Source organism: Leptodactylus fuscus, chromosome 4, assembly GCF_031893055.1.
Source record: "Leptodactylus fuscus isolate aLepFus1 chromosome 4, aLepFus1.hap2, whole genome shotgun sequence".
Classification (NCBI taxonomy): Eukaryota; Metazoa; Chordata; class Amphibia; order Anura; family Leptodactylidae; genus Leptodactylus; species Leptodactylus fuscus.
Window position 1 is genome coordinate 29,666,834 of NC_134268.1, and position 23,363 is coordinate 29,690,196.

A 23,363-nucleotide genomic window follows, 5' to 3' on the forward strand; every position below is an offset into this window, starting at 1 on the left:
TAGTAAAAAAAAAAAAGTGAAGAATTTGGCTCTCGGAGTAATCGGAGAGATCAGGAATCAGCACCACAATTAACACTGAAATCTGCAAAACCATATGGTCTAAGCGCAGTGGTCAGCGCAGGTCAGCGGACATCTGGCTCTCGGACCGCCGCGGATCACATTGTAATGCAATATGGATATAGAAATGTCTTTTTTTTTTTTTTGTTCTAAATCTTTCTTTCTTCTTCTCCGTTGCAGTGTGTAAGGATTGTGTGATAGATATACATTATTACCCTTTGACTCCTGGTTTTAATTGCAATTAATGTAGCTTAGTGGCTTTATTTAGTCTTGGCTTTTGCTCAAGAGGAATAATAATCAGTCATAATCTTCTAGAACTTTCAGCTGTTTCTAGTGATGGGAAACATTAAACGGTAGAAAGAAGAATGAAAGATGATTCCGTGGAATGAACAGAAACAATATTCGAGTTATGGGATAGTTCACTAGAAAGGGAGTCTGTCAGGTGGTTTGGGGACACTAATCCGCTAGCAGGGACTTAAATTACCGCCACTTGTTTTGCCAATGTGTAAGGAACATTAAGGGATATTCTCATTTTCAGGATAAGATTTAAAGGGAGTGTCAACAGAACCCAGGATATCACCCCAGCCCTGCAGATAGATAGGTTAGTGTCACCAGACCCAGCATATCACCCCAGCCCTGCAGATAGATAGGTTAGTGTCACCAGATCCAGCATATCACCCAGCCCTGCAGATAGATAGGTTAGTGTCACCAGTACCAGCATATCACCCCAGCCCTGCAGATAGATAGGTTAGTTTCACCAGAACCAGCATATCACCCCAGCCCTGCAGATAGATAGGTTGGTTTCACCAGAACCAGCATATCACCCCAGCCCTGCAGATAGACAGGTTAGTGTCACCAGAACCCAGCTCTGCAGATAGATAGGTTAGTGTCACCAGAATCCAGCTCTGCAGATAGATAGGTTAGTGTCACCAGAACCAGCATATCACCCCAGCCCTGCAGATAGATAGGTTAGTGTCACCAGATCCAGCATATCACCCCAGCCCTGCAGATAGATAGGTTAGTGTTACCAGTACCAGCATATCACCCCAGCCCTGCAGATAGATAGGTTAGTGTCACCAGAACCAGCATATCACCCCAGCTCTGCAGATAGATAGGTTAGTATCACCAGAACCAGCATATCACCCCAGCCCTGCAGATAGATAGGTTAGGGTCACCAGAACCAGCATATCACCCAGTCCTGCAGATAGATAGGTTAGTGTCACCATGTCACCAGCATATCACTCCAGCCCTGCAGATAGATAGGTTAGTGTCACCATGTCACCAGCATATCACCCCAACCCTGCAGATAGATAGGTTAGTGTCACCAGTACCAGCATATCACTCCAGCCCTGCAGATAGATAGGTTAGTGTCACCAGAACCAGCATATCACCCAGCCCTGCTGATAGATAGGTTATGGTCACCTGAATCAAACTGTGTTTCCCCCTTGTGAATTGCTGCTATCACTGTTTTTGTCAATATGCAAATGAGCTCTTTGGAGCAATGAGGGCGTTGCTGCTTACCTTTTTGGAGAAACAGCAACACCCTTTTCAGTGTCAGACCTCTGCCAAAGCAGGTCATAAATTAATAAGTCCTGGAAAACTCCTTTAAATATAGTGCACACCAAAGCAAATATAATAGTGCACAATAATGTTATATAGTGCAATACAAATATCAAGGTCCTGCCTCTGGGCTATGCTCACTACCCCTCCTGCTCTTATATAATAGATGCATGTATGTCTTCCAAGACGCCCCGTGGTATGTCCAGATGAATTATTCTTTGCCTCTATGAATTGGATGAGGTATACATTATGAACCCGTCATCTACCAATATTTAATAAACCATCAAAACTAATAAAATGGGCTACGTTTGCATCAATTTGCCATTTTTAGATCAAAACATAGTGCAAACAACTGTAAGCAGTTCTCGTCCACTGACTTCTACTGAATTGTTTAACAAGCAGCAACAATGGAAAAGCCATCGACACAGTGAAGGTCATTGCAAGTGGAAATCGTTACTTGAGATGTCCAGGCATCCTGGGGATAACCATTCAATATAGAACTCCAATCTATTTAACTTCTTCACCCCTTGAGCCCTTTGGCTGCTGGTATTAGCTTGTCAATCCTCTTACTGTATCACCACGAAAGGGAAAGAAATACAGGATCGAGCAGCCAAAAAATACAATCTGAGAAGTCAGGGGATGTATATACCAGTGCCATAACCACTGATCATATATGTGTAAAATACATCTGATCGATCCCTGTAGACATGTAGTAGGGTACGGCATTGTGCAACGGTAATAAAATCCCTTTCTAGTGTAGGTCTAGTCCATCAGGCCCCTTGACTTGACCAGGTCTCGGAAGCTCTGTCACCACCCCGGAGTCTACAGAACTGTCTATATCCTTCATGGATGGACTTTATCCTGACCATCCCACAACTTCTGCACATGTATGGCAGCTTCAGTATAGATGGGGGCGCAAATAAGATGTTCTACATATTCCCTGTACATGGATGAGACATGAGAACTTACATAACTCCACTACAGCCAGAGTTACCAATGGCAGGGCTCTTGGCTAAGGGTGTAACACAGGGTTGTCCGGTCCCCTATTCCATTTCCCAGTGGTAAGCTGACCATATATGCATGGCCATCATAGGCCGATAGAAAAGATTAGATACAGAAATAGACACAAGATAGATAGATAGATAGATAGATAGATAGATAGATAGATAGATAGATAGATAGATAGATAGATGTTCTATGTAAGCACCTGTAAGCTTTCCCTGTGGCTATCTTTTCTATAGACCATATAAGACTTCTGATTTCTCTATGGAATATCTGTGGCTTTGCTGTGGAGCTCGGGGTGATGTTCTTAGCCAAACACTAGACCTAGATTTCAACATTGTCTCTGGAGAAAAAATTAAGAGCAAATCAAAAATGCAAGAAAGTGGAACTAAAGATGACATCAGGGCATCAAAAAGAATACTATATGTCAGGCGCTAAATAAAGATATGGAATATCCATTATACCACAACATTAACTATTAAGAGTCAGTAGTGTTGTGTAATGTGCACTGTATGTGAGGACACTGCACTGCAAGTATCTTATACATCTAGCATATGTTTAGTTATCTCATGTCTCAGAAGGCAGAAGGATAGTAAAATAATCTATTTGTATCTATCTATCTATCTATCTATCTATCTATCTATCTATCTATCTATCTCCTATCTATCTATCTATCTATCTATCTATCTATCTCCTATCTATCTATCTATCTATCTATCTATCTATCTATCTATCTCCTATCTATCTATCTATCTATCTATCTATCTATCTATTTATCTATTATCTATCTATCTCCTATCTATCTATCTATCTATCTATCTCCTATCTATCTATCTATCTATCTATCTATCTATCTATCTATCTCCTATCTATCTATCTATCTATCTATTTATTTATCTATTATCTATCTATCTCCTATCTATCTATCTATCTATCTATCTATCTATCTATTATCTATCTATCTCCTATCTATCTATCTATCTATCTATCTATCTATCTATCTACCTATCTATCTCCTATCTATCTATCTATCTATCAATCAGTCTATCTATCTATCTATCTATCTATCTATCTATCTATCTATCTATGTTGTTTCTTTTTCTTCCTGTCTTTATCTATCTATCTATCTATATATCATCTGTCTACCCATTTGACTATCTATCTATAGCTATATCTCTATTTATGTCTATCTATTTATTCATCCATCTGTCTGTCTCCTTCTCTCTCTATTTATCTGTCTATCTCTCCTTATGTATGTATGTATATATATATCTATCCATCCAGCCTTTCCACTTCTTATCTATCCATCCAGCTATCTATCTATCTATCTATCTATCTATCTATCTATCTATCTATCTATCTATCTATCTATCTATCTATCTATCTATGTATCCATCCATCCATCCATCCATCCATCCATCCATCCATCATCTATCTCTTACAACTTCCATATAAATAACAGACACCTATTTCCCTCTACATGAATGACATGCAGGTTATACGGCTGAGCCATAGACAATGCCAACGCCAGAACTAAGATTTAATAAAACTGGTAAAAACGCCGCATTTCTTTAATGGGGGGGAATTAATTTCCCTCCATCGCTTCGGGTCTATAAAGGGGGTTTATTCCTTTAACCTGCTGCGTTCCAGGTCCTTGAAAAAGTGGTCATGGTAAGAGAGGGACCAGAGCTCAAAGCCTTTTCCTCCTCCACTGTTTTCTCTTCCCGACGGAGACGGAAGCTTTCTTCTAATAATCTGATAGCCACTTCACAACAGAAGATTTATTTAGACTGCCTCTTGTTTTATAAAGGGCTTGGAAGTCTGTAGTAATTTTTGACACTTTGTTATAATGTTTTCTATGACCACCCTCCCCAGCCTCATTTTCATACGGATACAAAGCGCCGTGATGAAATGATGGTTCATTATAGTGGTACAGAGCTCTTATCTTCATCCGGCAAGAGTCATTTCCTTCTAAAGATTGAAATGCAAATGTGAAAATTAATGATAACTGCATTATCTGATAGCAGAGATAATACTGATTCACTGTCAGGGTAACACACAGCCTTTCTATGATTTCTTCTCCGTCTTCACAATATTCCTCTTACTGTCAAACTATCTCTACTGTTCGCTGTGTTTCAGGGGGGCTTTTTTTTTTTTTTTTTTAATTTACATCAAATGGCATTTCTGTAGATTTTCTATCTAGCACATTTTCACAATCAGAAGGGAAAAAAAATGGAAAGCGGGACTGCTAATCTCAGCGTCCTTGTTAGGCTGCACGGATACTATTAGCAATGGTTTCTATTAGGCTTTGGTTACATTTTAAGTAACGTGTTTATGGCATTGTTACATTTGTGTAGGTAGATATGTATACACCTGACTATTTCTGTAATAGGATGTAGTGAGGAGTGTGACTAAGTAACATATAATGGTTATAGTGAATTGATACATTTGTAACGACTGTATAGAACCTATTATGGGTCATGTGCTTAAAGGGAGTGGTCCGGGACCCAGATTATGAATCCAGCCCTGCAGATAGATAGGTTATGGTCACCAGAATCCAGAGTATCAATCCAGCCCTGCAGATAGATAGGTTATAGAGATGAGCGAACAGTGTTCTATCGAACTCATGTTCGATCGGATATTAGGCTGTTCGGCATGTTCGAATCGAATCGAACACCGCGTGGTAAAGTGCGCCATTACTCGATTCCCCTCCCACCTTCCCTGGCGCCTTTTTTGCTCCAATAACAGCGCAGGGTAGGTGGGACAGGAACTACGACACCGGTGACGTTGAAAAAAGTAGGCAAAACCCATTGGCTGCCGAAAACATGTGACCTCTAATTTAAAAGAACAGCGACGCCCAGCTTCGCGTCATTCTGAGCTTGCAATTCACCGAGGACGGAGGTTTCCGTCCAGCTAGCTAGGGCTTAGATTCTGGGTAGGCAGGGACAGGCTAGGATAGGAAGGAGAAGACAACCACAACAGCTCTTATAAGAGCTAAATTCCAGGGAGAAGCTTGTCAGTGTAACGTGGCACTGACGGGCTCAATCGCCGCAACCCAGCTTTCCCAGGATCCTGAATGGAATACACTGTCAGTGTATTCCCGTATACCCGATATATACCCCGATACCCGTTCCAACGGTGTGCCCCCCCACCTTCACCCCAGAAATACCCTGCAAGTCCCCTAGCAATAGAATTGGGGCTATATACACCCACAATTTTTACTACTGGTATACAGTGCCATTGTCTGACTGGGAATTCAAAGAATATATTGGGAATACAAATACCCTCATTTCTTGCTACTGCCATATAGTGCCAGTGTCTGACTGGGAATTCAAAGAATATATTGGGGTTACGTGCACCCACAATTTTTACTACTGGTATACAGTGCCATTGTCTGACTGGGAATTCAAAGAATATATTGGGAATACAAATACCCTCATTTCTTGCTACTGCCATATAGTGCCAGTTTCTGACTGGTAATTCAAAGAATATATTGGGGTTACGTGCACCCACAATTTTTACTACTGGTATACAGTGCCATTGTCTGACTGGGAATTCAAAGAATATATTGGGGTTATAAATACCCTCATTTCTTGCTACTGCCATATAGTGCCAGTTTCTGACTGGTAATTCAAAGAATATATTGGGGTTACGTGCACCCACAATTTTTACTACTGGTATACAGTGCCATTGTCTGACTGGGAATTCAAAGAATATATTGGGGTTATAAATACCCTCATTTCTTGCTACTGCCATATAGTGCCATTGTCTGACTGGGAATTCAAAGAATATATTGGGGTTACGTGCACCCACAATTTTTACTACTGGTATACAGTGCCATTGTCTGACTGGGAATTCAAAGAGTATATTGGGAATACAAATACCCTCATTTCTTGCTACTGCCATATAGTGCCAGTGTCTGACTGGTAATTCAAAGAATATATTGGGGTTACGTGCACCCACAATTTTTACTACTGGTATACAGTGCCATTGTCTGACTGGGAATTCAAAGAGTATATTGGGAATACAAATACCCTCATTTCTTGCTACTGCCATATAGTGCCAGTTTCTGACTGGGAATTCAAAGAATATATTGGGGTTACGTGCACCCACAATTTTTACTACTGGTATACAGTGCCATTGTCTGACTGGGAATTCAAAGAATATATTGGGGTTACATGCACCCACAATTTTTACTACTGGTATACAGTGCCATTGTCTGACTGGGAATTCAAAGAATATATTGGGGTTATAAATACCCTCATTTCTTGCTACTGCCATATAGTGCCAGTTTCTGACTGGTAATTCAAAGAATATATTGGGGTTACGTGCACCCACAATTTTTACTACTGGTATACAGTGCCATTGTCTGACTGGGAATTCAAAGAATATATTGGGGTTATAAATACCCTCATTTCTTGCTACTGCCATATAGTGCCAGTTTCTGACTGGTAATTCAAAGAATATATTGGGGTTACGTGCACCCACAATTTTTACTACTGGTATACAGTGCCATTGTCTGACTGGGAATTCAAAGAATATATTGGGGTTATAAATACCCTCATTTCTTACTACTGCCATATAGTGCCAGTTTCTGACTGGTAATTCAAAGAATATATTGGGGTTACGTGCACCCACAATTTTTACTACTGGTATACAGTGCCATTGTCTGACTGGGAATTCAAAGAATATATTGGGGTTACGTGCACCCACAATTTTTACTACTGGTATACAGTGCCATTGTCTGACTGGGAATTCAAAGAATATATTGGGGTTATAAATACCCTCATTTCTTGCTACTGCCATATAGTGCCAGTTTCTGACTGGTAATTCAAAGAATATATTGGGGTTACGTGCACCCACAATTTTTACTACTGGTATACAGTGCCATTGTCTGACTGGGAATTCAAAGAGTATATTGGGAATACAAATACCCTCATTTCTTGCTACTGCCATATAGTGCCAGTTTCTGACTGGGAATTCAAAGAATATATTGGGGTTACGTGCACCCACAATTTTTACTACTGGTATACAGTGCCATTGTCTGACTGGGAATTCAAAGAGTATATTGGGAATACAAATACCCTCATTTCTTGCTACTGCCATATAGTGCCAGTGTCTGACTGGGAATTCAAAGAATATATTGGGGTTACGTGCACCCACAATTTTTACTACTGGTATACAGTGCCAATTTCTAACTAGGAATTCAAAATGCGCAAGGCTCCCGGAAAGGGACGTGGACGAGGCCGTGGGCGAGGTCGGGGGAATGGTTCTGGGGAGCAAGGTAGCAGTGAAGCCACAGGGCGTCCCGTGCCTACTCCTGTGGGGCAGCAAGCATTGCGCCACTCCACAGTGCCAGGGTTGCGTGCCACATTAACTAAACTGCAGGGTACAAACCTTAGTAGGCCCGAGAACCAGGAAAAGGTCTTGCAATGGCTGTCAGAGAACGCTTACAGCACATTGTCCAGCAGCCAGTCAGACTCTGCCTCCTCTCCTCCTATTACCCAACAGTCTTGTCTTCCTTCCTCCCAAAATTCCGAAGCTTTACAGAACAATAACCCAAACTGTCCCTGCTCCCCAGAGCTGTTCTCCGCTCCTTTCATTGTCCCTCAACCTGCCTCTCCACGTCACGATTCCACGAACCTAACAGAGGAGCATCTGTGTCCAGATGCTCAAACACTAGAGTCTCCTCCATCTCCGTTCGATTTGGTGGTGGATGACCAGCAACCCACCCTCATCGACGATGATGTGACGCAGTTGCCGTCAGGGCATCCAGTTGACCGGCGCATTGTGCGGGAGGAGGAGATGAGACAGGAGTTGGAAGAGGAAGTGGTGGATGATGAGGACACTGACCCGACCTGGACAGGGGGGATGTCAAGCGGGGAAAGTAGTGTGGATGTTGAGGCAGGTGCAGCACCAAAAAGGGTAGCTAGAGGCAGAGGCAGAGGTCAGCAGCTTAGGCGAAGCCAGGCCACACCCGGAATCTCCCAAGATGTTCCAGTTCGTACCCAGCCCCGAAAAACTCCCACCTCGAGGGCACGTTTCTCGAAGGTGTGGAGTTTTTTCAAGGAATGCGCCGAGGACAGATATAGTGTTGTCTGCACAATTTGCCTCTCGAAATTGATTAGGGGCTCTGAGAAGAGCAACCTGTCCACCACTTCAATGCGCCGTCATTTGGAATCCAAGCACTGGAATCAGTGGCAGGCAGCAACGGCAGGACAAAGGCCGCCTGCCGTTCACGCCACTGCCACTGCCTCTGCCACTGCCTCTGCCACTGCCACTGCTGACTGTGCTGGCGATGCACTCCAGAGGACGAGCCAGGACACCACTTCATCTGCCTCCGCCACTTTGTTGACTTCTACCTCATCCTCCCCTGGTCCTGTCTTATCTCCTTCTCCTGCACCATCAAAGGCACCATCAGGCGTTTCTTTACAACAACCCACCATCTCTCAGACATTGGAGCGGCGGCAGAAATACACTGCTAACCACCCACACGCGCAAGCCTTGAACGCCAACATCGCTAAACTGCTGGCCCAGGAGATGTTGGCGTTCCGGCTTGTTGAAACTCCCGCCTTCCTGGACCTGATGGCAACTGCGGCACCTCGCTATGCCGTCCCTAGCCGTCACTACTTCTCCCGGTGTGCCGTCCCCGCCTTGCACCAGCACGTGTCACTCAACATCAGGCGGGCCCTTAGTTCCGCGCTTTGCACAAAGGTCCACTTGACCACCGACGCGTGGACAAGTGCATGCGGACAGGGACGCTACATGTCACTGACGGCACACTGGGTGAATGTAGTTGAGGCTGGGACTGCTTCCCAAACTGGCCCGGTGTACCTCGTCTCCCCGCCTAACATTCCTGGCAGGGACACGAGAAGAACACCCCCCTCCTCCTCCTCCTCTACCGCCTCCTCCTCCGCCACCGCCTCCTCCTCCGCCACCGCCTCCTCCTCCGCTGTTAGATTGACCCCAGCTACGAGTTGGAAACGTTGCAGCACTGGCATTGGTAGACGTCAGCAGGCTGTGCTGAAGCTGATCAGCTTGGGGGACAGACAGCACACTGCCTCCGAGGTGAGGGATGCCCTCCTCGATGAGACGGCAATATGGTTTGAGCCGCTGCACCTGGGCCCAGGCATGGTCGTTTGTGATAACGGCCGGAACCTGGTAGCAGCTCTGGAGCTTGCCGGACTCCAACATGTTCCATGCCTGGCCCACGTCTTCAACCTAGTGGTGCAACGTTTCCTAAAGAGCTACCCCAATGTTCCAGAGCTACTGGTGAAAGTGCGGCGCATGTGCGCCCACTTTCGCAAGTCGACAGTAGCCGCTGCTAGCTTAAAATCTCTCCAGCAACGCCTGCATGTGCCACAACACCGGCTTTTGTGCGACGTCCCCACACGCTGGAACTCAACGTTTCAGATGTTGAATAGAGTGGTTGAGCAGCAGAGACCTTTGATGGAATACCAGCTACAAAACCCTAGGGTGCCACAAAGTCAGCTGCCTCAGTTTCACATCCATGAGTGGCCATGGATGAGAGACCTTTGTGACATCCTACGGGTCTTTGAGGAGTCCACAAGGAGGGTGAGCTCTGAGGATGCGATGGTGAGCCTTACAATCCCGCTCTTGTGTGTTCTGAGAGAATCCCTGATTGACATCAGGGATAACTCAGATCACACAGAGGAGTTAGGGATAGCATCCGATCCATCACAGCTGGAGAGTAGGTCCACACATCTGTCCGCTTCACTGCGTTTAATGGAGGAGGAGGAGGAGGAGGAGGAGGAGGAGGAAGAAGAGTTGTCCGATGATGTGATGGTGATACAGGAGGCTTCCGGGCAACTTCGAATCGTCCCATTGTTGCAGCGCGGATGGGTAGACATGGAGGATGAGGAGGAAATGGAGATTGAACTTTCCGGTGGGGCCAGAGGAGTCATGCCAACTAACACTGTGGCAGACATGGCTGAGTTCATGTTGGGGTGCTTTACAACCGACAAGCGTATTGTCAAAATCATGGAGGACAACCAGTACTGGATCTTTGCTATCCTTGACCCCCGGTATAAAAACAACATCTCGTCTTTTATTCCGGTAGAGGGGAGGGCCAATCGCATCAATGCTTGCCACAGGCAATTGGTGCAGAATATGATGGAGATGTTTCCAGCATGTGACGTTGGCGGCAGGGAGGGCAGTTCCTCCAGTAGGCAACCAAGTTCTCACCGGTCCACACAAACGAGGGGCACACTGTCTAAGGTCTGGGACACCTTGATGGCACCCCCTCGCCAAAGTGCCGCCACGGAGGGTCCTAGTGTCACCAGGCGTGAGAAGTATAGGCGCATGTTGCGGGAATACCTTTCCGACCACAGCCCTGTCCTCTCCGACCCCTCTGCGCCCTACACGTATTGGGTGTCGAAGTTGGACCTGTGGCTTGAACTTGCCCTATATGCCTTGGAGGTGCTGTCCTGTCCTGCCGCCAGCGTCCTATCTGAGAGGGTGTTCAGTGCAGCCGGTGGCATCATCACTGACAAGCGCACCCGTCTGTCAGCTGAGAGTGCCGACCGGCTCACTTTGATAAAAATGAACCACCACTGGGTAGAGCCGTCATTTTTGTGCCCACCTGTGTAAAGCACCCCAACATGAAACTCCATGTCTGTACTCAACCTCTCCAATTCCTCCGCATCCTCATACTCATCCACCATAAGCGTTGCACAATTCTGCTAATACTAGGCTCCCTCCACCCTGATTTCCCCCAACTCTGCTGGTTAGAGGCTCCCTCCACCCTGATTTCCACCAACTCTGCTGGTTAGAGGCTCCCTCCACCATGAATTGGTCCAAACTGGGTTTTTTAGAGGCTCCCTCCACCATGAATTTGCCCAAACTGGGCTGTTTAGAGGCTCCCTCCACCATGAATTGGTCCAAACTGGGCTGGTTAGAGGCTCCCTCCACCATGAATTGGTCCAAACTGGGCTGGTTAGAGGCTCCCTCCACCATTAATTGGTCCAAACTGGGCTGGTTAGAGGCTCCCTCCACCATGAATTGGTCCAAACTGGGTTTTTTAGAGGCTCCCTCCACCATGAATTGGTCCAAACTGGGCTGGTTAGAGGCTCCCTCCACCATTAATTGGTCCAAACTGGGCTGGTTAGAGGCTCCCTCCACCATTAATTGGTCCAAACTGGGCTGGTTAGAGGCTCCCTCCACCATGAATTGGTCCAAACTGGGTTTTTTAGAGGCTCCCTCCACCATGAATTGGTCCAAACTTGGCTGTTTAGAGGCTCCCTCCACCATGAATTGGTCCAAACTGGGCTGGTTAGAGGCTCCCTCCACCATGAATTTGCCCAAACTGGGCTGTTTAGAGGCTCCCTCCACCATTAATTGGTCCAAACTGGGCTGGTTAGAGGCTTCCTCCACCATGAATTTGCCCAAACTGGGCTGTTTAGAGGCTCCCTCCACCATGAATTGGTCCAAACTGGGTTTTTTAGAGGCTCCCTCCACCATGAATTTGCCCAAACTGGGCTGTTTAGAGGCTCCCTCCACCATGAATTGGTCCAAACTGGGCTGGTTAGAGGCTCCCTCCACCATGAATTGGTCCAAACTGGGCTGGTTAGAGGCTCCCTCCACCATTAATTGGTCCAAACTGGGCTGGTTAGAGGCTCCCTCCACCATGAATTGGTCCAAACTGGGTTTTTTAGAGGCTCCCTCCACCATGAATTTGCCCAAACTGGGCTGTTTAGAGGCTCCCTCCACCATGAATTGGTCCAAACTGGGCTGGTTAGAGGCTCCCTCCACCATTAATTGGTCCAAACTGGGCTGGTTAGAGGCTCCCTCCACCATGAATTGGTCCAAACTGGGCTGGTTAGAGGCTCCCTCCACCATGAATTTGCCCAAACTGGGCTGTTTAGAGGCTCCCTCCACCATTAATTGGTCCAAACTGGGCTGGTTAGAGGCTCCCTCCACCATGAATTTGCCCAAACTGGGCTGTTTAGAGGCTCCCTCCACCATGAATTGGTCCAAACTGGGTTTTTTAGAGGCTCCCTCCACCATTAATTGGTCCAAACTGGGCTGGTTAGAGGCTCCCTCCACCATGAATTGGTCCAAACTGGGCTGGTTAGAGGCTCCCTCCACCATGAATTTGCCCAAACTGGGCTGTTTAGAGGCTCCCTCCACCATTAATTGGTCCAAACTGGGCTGGTTAGAGGCTCCCTCCACCATGAATTTGCCCAAACTGGGCTGGTTAGAGGCTCCCTCCACCATTAATAATTGGTCCAAACTGGGCTGGTTAGAGGCTCCCTCCACCATGAATTGGTCCAAACTGGGGTTTTTAGAGGCTCCCTCCACCATGAATTTGCCCAAACTGGGGTGTTTAGAGGCTCCCTCCACCATGAATTTGCCCAAACTCTGCTGGTTAGAGGCTCAATCCACCCTGATTTTCAAAACAAATGTTGGTGCCAACCTCAACTTACTACAAGGGCCAAATTCACTGCTGGTGACAAGCTCTCCTCACTGCAAGTGCCAAATACACATGTTTCAAGGTGTTTTCCTACTGTCAGAGAGGTGGTATTGAGTGTGTAAAGTGTGTAGTTGTTAGGCTGTGATGTTGGGGTAATAGAGGGTCTTTGGTGTGTTAGATGCCCCCAGACATGCTTCCCCTGCTGTCCCAGTGTCATTCCAGAGGTGTTGGCATCATTTCCTGGGGTGTCATAGTGGACTTGGTGACCCTCCAGACACGGATTTGGGTTTCCCCCTTAACGAGTATCTGTTCCCCATAGACTATAATGGGGTTCGAAACCCGTTCGAACACACGAACATTGAGCGGCTGTTCGAATCGAATTTCGAACCTCGAACATTTTAGTGTTCGCTCATCTCTAATCCTAACCTATCTATCTGGGGGGCTGGGTAGATATTCTGGGTTTTGGTGATCCTAACCTAAGCTGGATTCTGATGATCCTAACCTATCTATCTGCAGGGCTGGATTGATATTCTGTTTTTTTTCCCCCTTTATATCGTAATATCATAGTGGGGAGATTGGCTCTATACCCACCTTACTAGCCTCACTAGCCACAAGTTGCTGCAAACAGTGTCTCATGACCTAGGATAATTCATTTGTATGGCTGTCCATGCCAGTACAAATGTGTCTTGAATTTTTGGTATCAAGCCTTGCAAAATCCACATCATTGCCCCAAAGTGGTGGAATTTGCTGAACTCCATCCCATATGATGCTGTGTGCCCAAACTTTGTCTACGATAAATTCTCCAGTACAGATTCTCCAGAATGCAATTGATAAGTATGCATTTTCTTCCAATCCCCAAGAATTTCTTAGGCCATGGCCACTGCAATATTTTTTTATAAAACACCAAATTCTGCAATTTTCATTAAGCCTAATAGCCTGACAACTACCAGTTCTGTAGTGGTATTCTTTGCAGCAGTCAACTCATGTATGGAACAGACAGACAGTATTACATTAGAAGACAAGACCTCTGTTGAATACTTAACAACTCTCCCAAAACATCCAGAATGCTCCTTCTAAAAGGGAGTAGCCTCTCAGTGTCCCAGAAGAGTGGGCAACTCTTCAAGCCCTTGGTGATATTGCATGTGCCTTGGCACTATATGTGCCGGCCACGTCACAAGAAAGGTGCGGGAGTGGGACGTTTCATGTTCACATTAGAGAAAGGGTAAAACAAAATAGGGGGTGAATTTTTGAAAAAAGGGTGTGATCATTCAAAAATTTTGTGGTAGATTTGGCATGCATTTTTAGAACTTTGGCAGGTATGCTCTATAGATAACACCAATGAAATATCATTACCTCCATTACTGAGAATAGATGATGTCATGGCTTATCTTCTCCCTGCACAGAGCATGTCTAGAAAACTCGCCCATAGACCTTGGAACTTATTCCGCTTTTGACCGTACACAAGATATTGTTACCAAAGAGGTCTGAAGTAGCTGCCGGCCGTACAAGCGCCAGCTCTCACGTATGGCCAGTCATATCCCGCCAGCCAGTAGCCTGATCTACCCTGATGAGACGCAATACTCTCAAAACAGCTGTCTGTCTCTGGATGGATTCCTTTCCCTTTCGGAGAAGTTATTCTTCTTTATTCCCAGATTATGTTAATAGGTTTCAGGAAATCCAGGCATTGATTTATAGAGAGCTACCGTCCAAAAGGTGGCGCTAGAGCAACCTCTCCTTTTTCAACAAGGACTTGTATATCGTGGCCAACCTAAATCATTAAGTCATGTCAGAAATGTGAAATCTCATGATCGGGATCGGCTGGAAAATTATTGGAAATCAGATTTTAAAATCGATCCTGAAATCTCAACCCTACCTATGACGGGTGAAAGCAATGTACGGTAATAACAGTAGTGTGAACATATCCTAAACCAGCATGGGCATGGCCATACCTTGCCTATAGGACACAGAATAGAGAAGAGAACTAGCACCAGCTACCTGGACCTGCTCAAGAACCGAGTGAAGTATCATTCAGGAGTTTGGCAAAGACCCCATGCTCATGACCAAGCGTGCATCCGATGTGGGCCAAGATTGCCGTAGAATGTGCTCTAATGGCATTCAGATGATGATTATTATTATTATTTATTTATTTATTTATATAGCACCATTAATTCCATGGAGCTTTACATTTGGATTAACATATGAATTCACATCTATGGTGGCTTCAGATTCGTTCCGTTCCGATGACATAGATGATTACACAGAATGGATTGGGAAACCCATTAGACATGAATGCATAACAATGTGCACTCTGATGTCACTCCAAGTGTTACCCGACTGCAAATTCAGGCCCACATCGAATGTACACTCGGTCATGTGCACGGGGTCTAAGCTCAGGATTAGAGACAAGCGAATACTATTCAAAATGGCAGTTTCGAATAGCACGCTCCCATAGGAATGAATGGACGCAGCCTACGCGCCGGACGCTCCCATTCATTCCTATGGGACCACGCTATTCGAAACTGCCATTTCGAATAGTATTCGCTCTCGTCTACTCAGGATGTTTCATGCCTTAAAATGATACCGCTCATTTAGCAATGAGGCAGAAATTCATGACTTTCCAGATTCATTAAGAAAGCAAGTGAGCAGCATGGGAAGCACAGCTTTTATCGCCCACAAAGTTGGAAAGGAGAAAACTCATTAATATTCAGAAAAAAAATCTCTGCTAATGAAAGCGCCATACTGCAAGTTCTTAAAGGAATGGAAACTGAGTAAGTCCTCGCCACATTAGATGTTATGTATTTATAGAGGAATTATAGATGTATCATTACGTAGATCTATCGTAAAATCTATTTATACAGGTATTTCACTGCCCAATTAAAAAGATACCGTCTCAGGCGGCTACTAGAACGACGGAAGACTATTTACCGTCACTATGTAATGAGAACGAGTCGGCACTCTGTACCTCGGAATGATCTTAGTCTGTCAAATACATGAAAGCCAAACAGAAGAATGGCCGTGTCCCCGAGTAATAACTATATTGTACATAGACTGTGTATTGTATTGAAACTGCAATACCAGACAAGCCCATGTCCGAGAGTGGCGCTGTTTGTAGATAAATAAACATTGAGGGTTTTTTTATTTATTTTTATTTCTTTGCTACTTAATTTTTTTCCCTCCACAGGAAATGTAACCAAACGACTTGGGAGGTAGAACCTAAAGGAACGAAATATCTCCAAAATTCTAAAAAGAATTTTATGCATTATGAGTTCAAGAAGTTTCTTTTTTGCAGGTTTTATTACATGCTCCAGGACCAAATGATAACAATGGACATGATGATATGTCAGCATTGGTTGCTCAGGAATGGTGGGGGCTAGAGAAAAAAAATTCCACCTGCTGCAGAATCAGTGGAGCTTATTAAGGCATGAAAAGAAATTGGTGAATTGTAACTCCCCTTTCCCCATCCTTCCCACTCAGTATCCTCATCTATTAACCAGTGGTTACGAAGAGCGTCTCTTGTCCTGGAGGACCTGACATGTCCGTGCTTTACATAGGCAGCTTAATCGTTTCAGCTATAAATGTGTAATACTTCACTTGCCCTGCAGTGGTGCTGCAGGGAAAGTAAACACTTCCTGCTGAGTTCCCATAGACTACAGCTCATCATTGAGAGTCCCCGCAGTAGGAGAACTTATGATCAGTTTCTCATTGCAGGACTAGGTATTTTCCAAATCAGGCAAGTCCTTTAGATACCTCTACAGAAATGTAAAATTCTAAAGAACTGACTACTTCTCAACTCTCCGTGGACAGCCTAGGCAAAGTAAAAGGAGAAGATAGGAAGTGAAAAGTAACTGCACCCTTTTTAATATATGTACACATGCATGCCACCATTATATAAGTACCATGTAGTTACAATGACATCAAAAACTGCATCTAAACCTGCAAAAACAAAGTTATCTTCCTACTATCCTCAGGAATACATTGACAGCCAGATGGTTATTAAACTGAACCAACTAGATCTGCACGATGTCCTATCCTAGCTGAACCAAAGGGCAAATCTGACGTATCTAAAAATTAGAAAATTTGAGCTCTTTCCCTTTATGGACAGAACAGATCCAAACAGGGTCCTATCCTGCAAACCTACACAGTAATATAGACTCCCACTAGTACATTGGTACATACCACATTGGTACAGTGATCTACAACCTGATACTCTCCAGCTGTTACGAAACTCCTAACATCTCCTTAAGTCCACACCATGACACCATGGGATTTCCAAAGTGTTAGTGTCCATGGTCATGACCATAGGGCAGACAGGGCGCACAAATGCCACAGATGGTCCACATTTTTCTTGGTTTTTCAGGGCGTTAGGCACTACCATTATGTAATATTTGTTACTCTCATCTGTCACAGGATGAGAACAAGAGACATAAAAAGACAGATACAGAAGGAGCCGCTCCTTTGGGAGTCCGTCTGCATTTGCCCAAATCTAAAAACCCAATGGATGCAAGACTAAACACAGAAAAAGTCCTGCATGCAAGACTAAACAAAAGCAAACATGATGAAAGCAATGTCTGCCATGTTTTTTTTACATTAGAGTCAATAGGAATGGTAATAGAAAGAGAGGACTCCGTCTGTGTCCACTACTCTGCTACATTTAATGTCCATTACTCTCATCCTATGACAGCAACGGACATTAACAATGGCAGTGTGAACATAGCCTTAGTAACTGATCACCTCTCCTTGGGATAGGTGACCAAGTAAAGATCAGGATGAGCGCTGCAGAATCTGCATTACTTGCCAAGCGGTGGTGTTTGGTATCGCAGCTCAACCGGAATGATACTGAGGCTGTGCGACCATTGAGTATGACATCACATGGCCAGTGAAGCGGAAGTAGTGCATGGAGAGCACGGCTAACGCTTCAAACAGCTGATCTGCAGGGGCTACGGTTGTCAGTCCTCCAGGGATTATCAATTTATGTCCCAGAAATCCACTATAATATATAAGCCCCGACCTCAGAACTCCACATTTTATGGCTCAGTTAATGGACCACGAGAAATACAATCGTGTTCATGAGGCCATAGAAATGAGTCAGTCCATAGTCTATTAGTAATTATGGCTAGTATACAGAAATTCTGTACAGTTGTGTGCATGGACTCTTCTAACACACAAATGGCGTGTACTATGTTACAATGGTATTTCCACTTACCTGGTCCATCCCAGCCATCGGTTACTGTCCCGGCTGGTAACGTTTTGTCTGCCAGAGCCTCTCCATCCAATTCTGCTGGTTCATGATTGCCCTCTTCTTCTGCAAAAAAAAAACCCAATAAAATGGTGACATGATGTATTACACGTGGAGAGATAAGGACATCTACGCATCGTATACAAGACCACCCAAAAATTGGTTTTCTAGTAAGGTGGTCTTCTCCAAGAACTTTCATGGTCTGGATAAGGAAGTGGTCTTCTCAAATAGGCAATGTTTTGGAGGGTCTTCACCATATATCTGTGCTCACTATAGACCTATACATACAGTCCTATGAAAAAGTTTGGGCACCCCTATTAATCTTAATCATTTTTTGTTCTAAATATTTTGGTGTTTGCAACAGCCATTTCAGTTTGATATATCTAATAACTGATGGACACAGTAATATTTCAGGATTGAAATGAGGTTTATTGTACTAACAGAAAATGTGCAATATGCATTAAACCAAAATTTGACCGGTGCAAAAGTATGGGCACCCTTATCATTTTATTGATTTGAATTCCCCTAACTACTTTTTACTGACTTACTGAAGCACAAAATTGGTTTTGTAACCTCAGTGAGCTTTGAACTTCATAGCCAGATGTATCCAATCATAAGAAAAGGTATTTAAGGTGGCCAATTGCAAGTTGATCTCCTATTTGAATCTCCTCTGAAGAGTGGCATCATGGGCTACTCAAAACAACTCTCAAATGATCTGAAAACAAAGATTGTTCAACATAGTTGTTCAGGGGAAGGATACAAAAAGTTGTCTCAGAGATTTAACCTGTCAGTTTCCACTGTGAGGAACATAGTAAGGAAATGGAAGACCACAGGGACAGTTCTTGTTAAGCCCAGAAGTGGCAGGCCAAGAAAAATATCATAAAGGCAGAGAAGAAGAATGGTGAGAACAGTCAAGGACAATCCACAGACCACCTCCAAAGAGCTGCAGCATCATCTTGCTGCAGATGGTGTCACTGTGCATCAGTCAACTATACAGCGCACTTTGCACAAATAGAAGCTGTATGGGAGAGTGATGAGAAAGAAGCCGTTTCTGCACGTACGCCACAAATAGAGTTGCCTGAGGTATGAAAAAGCACATTTGGACAAGGCAGCTTCATTTTGGAAACAAAAATTGAGTTGTTTGGTTATAAAAAAAAAGGCGTTATGCATGGTGTCCAAAAAGAAACAGCATTCCAAGAAAAACACATGCTACCCACTGTAAAATTTGGTGGAGGTTCCATCATGCTTTGGGGCTGTGTGGCCAATGCCGGCATTGGGAATCTTGTTAAAGTTGAGAGTCGCATGGATTCCACTCAGTATCAGCAGATTCTTGAGAATAATGTTCAAGAATCAGTGACGAAGTTGAAGTTACGCCGGGGATGGATATTTCAGCAAGACAATGATCCAAAACACCGCTCCAAATTCTCAGGCATTCATGCAGAGGAACAATTACAATGTTCTGGAATGGCCATCCCAGTCCCCAGACCTGAATATCATTGAACATCTGTGGGATGATTTGAAGCGGGCTGTCCATGCTCGGCGACCATCTAACTTAACTGAACTTGAATTGTTTGTCCAAAATACCTTTATCCAGGATCCAGGAACTGATTAAAAGCTACAGGAAGCGACTAGAGGCTGTTATCTTTGCAAAAGGAGGATCTACTAAATATTAATGTCACTTTTCTGTTGAGGTGCCCATACTTTTGCACCGGTCAAATTTTGGTTTAATGCATATTGCACATTTTCTGTTAGTACAATAAACCTCATTTCAATCCTGAAATATTACTGTGTCCATCAGTTATTAGATATATCAAACTGAAATGGCTGTTATAAACACCAAAATATTTAGAACTAAAAATGATTAAGATTAATAGGGGTGCCCAAACTTTTTCATAGGACTGTATGTACAATGCAAAGAAAAATTCTGAAGTGCAATGCAAGCCATACAATACAATATATAATAAGATATCTGCCAAGCGGAGGATAATAGTCACACTGCTCCAACGCGTTTCACATTCAGATCTGATTTGTTCTGCACTATAATCCTTTGTTTAAAAGTCTGGCAAACATTCTTCTTTTATGTACACACTCCTTCAATAGTCCTGTGATCTTATTTTTTATGATGTGTGTTCATCTCTTCTGTTATATTGCAATTTCCTTTAAGAAGCATTAAACAAATGGATTCACAATCTGAGCCTGGATATCATTTCGGCTGGACCTGGAGTTCACATGAAGGCAGGGAAAGCAAATGTGCCGGTCTGTTTGCTTGGTGTGAAATGGGCCCTTTTCATTCAAGTACCGAGAAGAAGAAGTTCATAAAGACAGAGCGGAACTTTTAGGGAGAGGAGAAAGATTTTTATTTGGTCTATAAAGTTCACACTGGAACCTTGGCACGTCAAGGGCAAACTTTGGGCTAAGCCATTATTGCCCATACACCTCCACTGTTGGCTGTACCAGTCTGTACCCATACCTATTATCATCAGATCCCAAGCAAGAAGACCTGTGAGCAATTAAATCTGTAAGACTAGATTGCCTGTGGTCTACAGATCACTCATACTAAAGGTCCTCATACATGTACTGCACTGTAAGACAACGTCTAACAAGAAACTGGTAGAGAACTAAAGGCTTGGCCATGTTGAATTCTATTATTTATTTTGCTTGCTTATATAGCGCCATCATATATTATCAGTCATTGTCCCAAATAGGGCTCATAATCTACATTCCCTATCAGTATGTCTTTGGAATGTGGGAGACAACCCATACAAACATGGGGAGAACATACAAACTCCTTGCCGATCTCATCCTTGGTTGAATTTGAACCTAAGACTCTAGACCCATCCTAACCTTGCAGGAGATGTGCTGCCACCAGAGACTTAGTCATGTAGACTGATTATGTCTAAAGGGGCACTCGGACCTGATAGACAAAGGAACATGCTGGTACCATGCCATATGGTACCTTCACGAGATGCCATACTGTCCCTAAAAAAGAAGCATGGGACATGTCTTAGAGATGTGTGACCCTCATGAGATTTGTTTTGCCCCCTGTTTAGTTTCAAGCTATAAACATGGATAAAAACATAACAAACACTGATATTCCCCTTCCCTCATCTCTCCCGGGCTTGGATTAAAGTGTCAGGATGTTGTTGTGCCCGACATGACCACTTAGACCCAAACATGGGCCTCTGGGGCTCATAAGGAGAGCAGAAGAGGCTGAGAAAAAATGAGAGAAGACACCACCCTTGGGCCTCTACTGAAGAGACCCCAACCTATAATAGAGATTCTTGGAAAAATTTGTAACAATTTTTTTTTTCTACGAACTGGTTCGCTCCTCTAGTCTTAATACAGCATCTACTAGAAAAATGTAGGCACATGGGCCTATAGATTTGTATAGGCACCATATCAAGGAGCTGACATCCAACCCCTTTACAACTTCCTTCGTAACTTTTTTCTAAAAGAGTAACCAAAAACAATCAAAAAATCTCAAAAATCTTCATATAGAAGTATGCCCGCCATGGGAAGACGTAAGGAAGAGAAAATTGCCTAATGTGTCTAGAAATTTGCATCCAATTTCCTACGATAATTTTTTAGGAATTGGTGCCATTTTGAATTGACGTCTCCAATGTATGTTTGCTTTTCTTATATGTATATATTTTGTAGACACATATATAAGCTGTATACTGATATAGAAATTATATATTCATGAGAAATGACTACGGCAATGCTAAATGCAACAAGCCAAGTGCTGTGAAATGAAATGTACATTAATAAGATGGAGCCTGTCACTGGTGGGGGGTTGTATTGGACCTGGAAAATAACAAATCTAGGCAGCTGAGATAATGTGGAGCCTGCAGGTGGGGTCTGCAAGCTGTTAGCAGGGGGGTGTTCAATCAGCTCTAATCAGTGATCTATCAGTGTCCTCATTCTAGCCATATCCTGCCAAACAAGGAGTCAAAGATTCAGGTCAATAAGCTTATAGGCGATTTGCGCAAACGTCTCCTACAGCAAGGTAACATACAAAGTCAAATTGGCTTTTCTTCCAAGTACATTCATTTGTTTGTTTAGCCTAAACTTGTAATTCATCCTTATAAATAGAATTAACATAAGGGAGAAGAAGGCTGATGAGGATGAAGATGTAAGGAAGGGTTCCAGGGTGTTATTCAATGATCCATCCATTTAAAGGGGACATGTTAGATTTATGGGTCTGTAAGCCGTTATTATAAGAAAAAGATGAGATAAATCAAATTTCTTTAAGGCGTTGTCAAGCTCCCCAGGTTAAGTCATCAATATAACATTGGGTCACTTAAATGGGAGCTGCGCTGTAGTAACCCCAAGCACAGAGGCTTAACTTGAAGATCTTGGGCCCCAATGCTAAATTTGTAATAGGGCCACAACCTATCATGAGCCATTTAGAAGAGTGGTCTATTTTATATGGCAGAGGGACTTTTGGGGTCTTCTACTGGTCCAAGGCCCAGTAGTGATGGCTACTACTTTACCCCCTATAGTTACATCCCTGTCTACACAGTCATTACACAATGGATAGTTTTGTATCCTTCCAGCTCTGTCCACTGTGTACTCAAGTTCCACCAATAAAGGGTGCTATGATCAACTCATGTGTTGAAAACGCACCAATAAGGATTGGTCAATAATATCTGATTGGAGGAGGTCACAGTAAACTGAGTTTCAGTAACTCCATGCTGGAATCTGTCCGTTTCTGGCTCCCTCTACTGCATACTCTAGTTCCACCAATGGAGGATGCTATGAATAACTGATGTGTTGGGCGCCCACCAATAGGGATAGGTCATCAATATCAGATTGGTTGGGAAAACTTGACCTGCACTAACTCCATGTGGCCATTACACAATGGATGGTGCTCTCGGCTTCTTGCTCTGTCCACTGTGTACTGTCGTTCCGCCGTTGTTCCAGAACTGATGTGTTAGATATGTGAACAGATTTTTATCCTCTGGACAATGAAGACTCACTCTCACTGACCATATGATCATACTACCACAGTCACCATATACATATATATGAATCCCGTTTTGTATAAGATATATTGTAATAAAGATGTGTTCATAC

General features: G+C 43.8%; 1 protein-coding gene across 2 annotated transcripts in view; it reads right to left on the bottom strand.

Annotated features, from left to right (window-relative positions):
- Positions 1 to 23,363, bottom strand: part of ZFPM2 (zinc finger protein, FOG family member 2) — a 355,148-nt gene that overhangs the window by 265,625 nt on the left and 66,160 nt on the right. Inside the window, exon 3 of one of the 2 annotated variants that reach the window (XM_075270229.1) lies at positions 18,255 to 18,350. In XM_075270229.1, the coding sequence (XP_075126330.1) occupies positions 18,255 to 18,350 (96 nt within the window). Of the gene's footprint in view, positions 1 to 18,254; positions 18,354 to 23,363 lie in introns of both variants that reach the window. The other variant, XM_075270228.1, reaches the window with a different exon arrangement.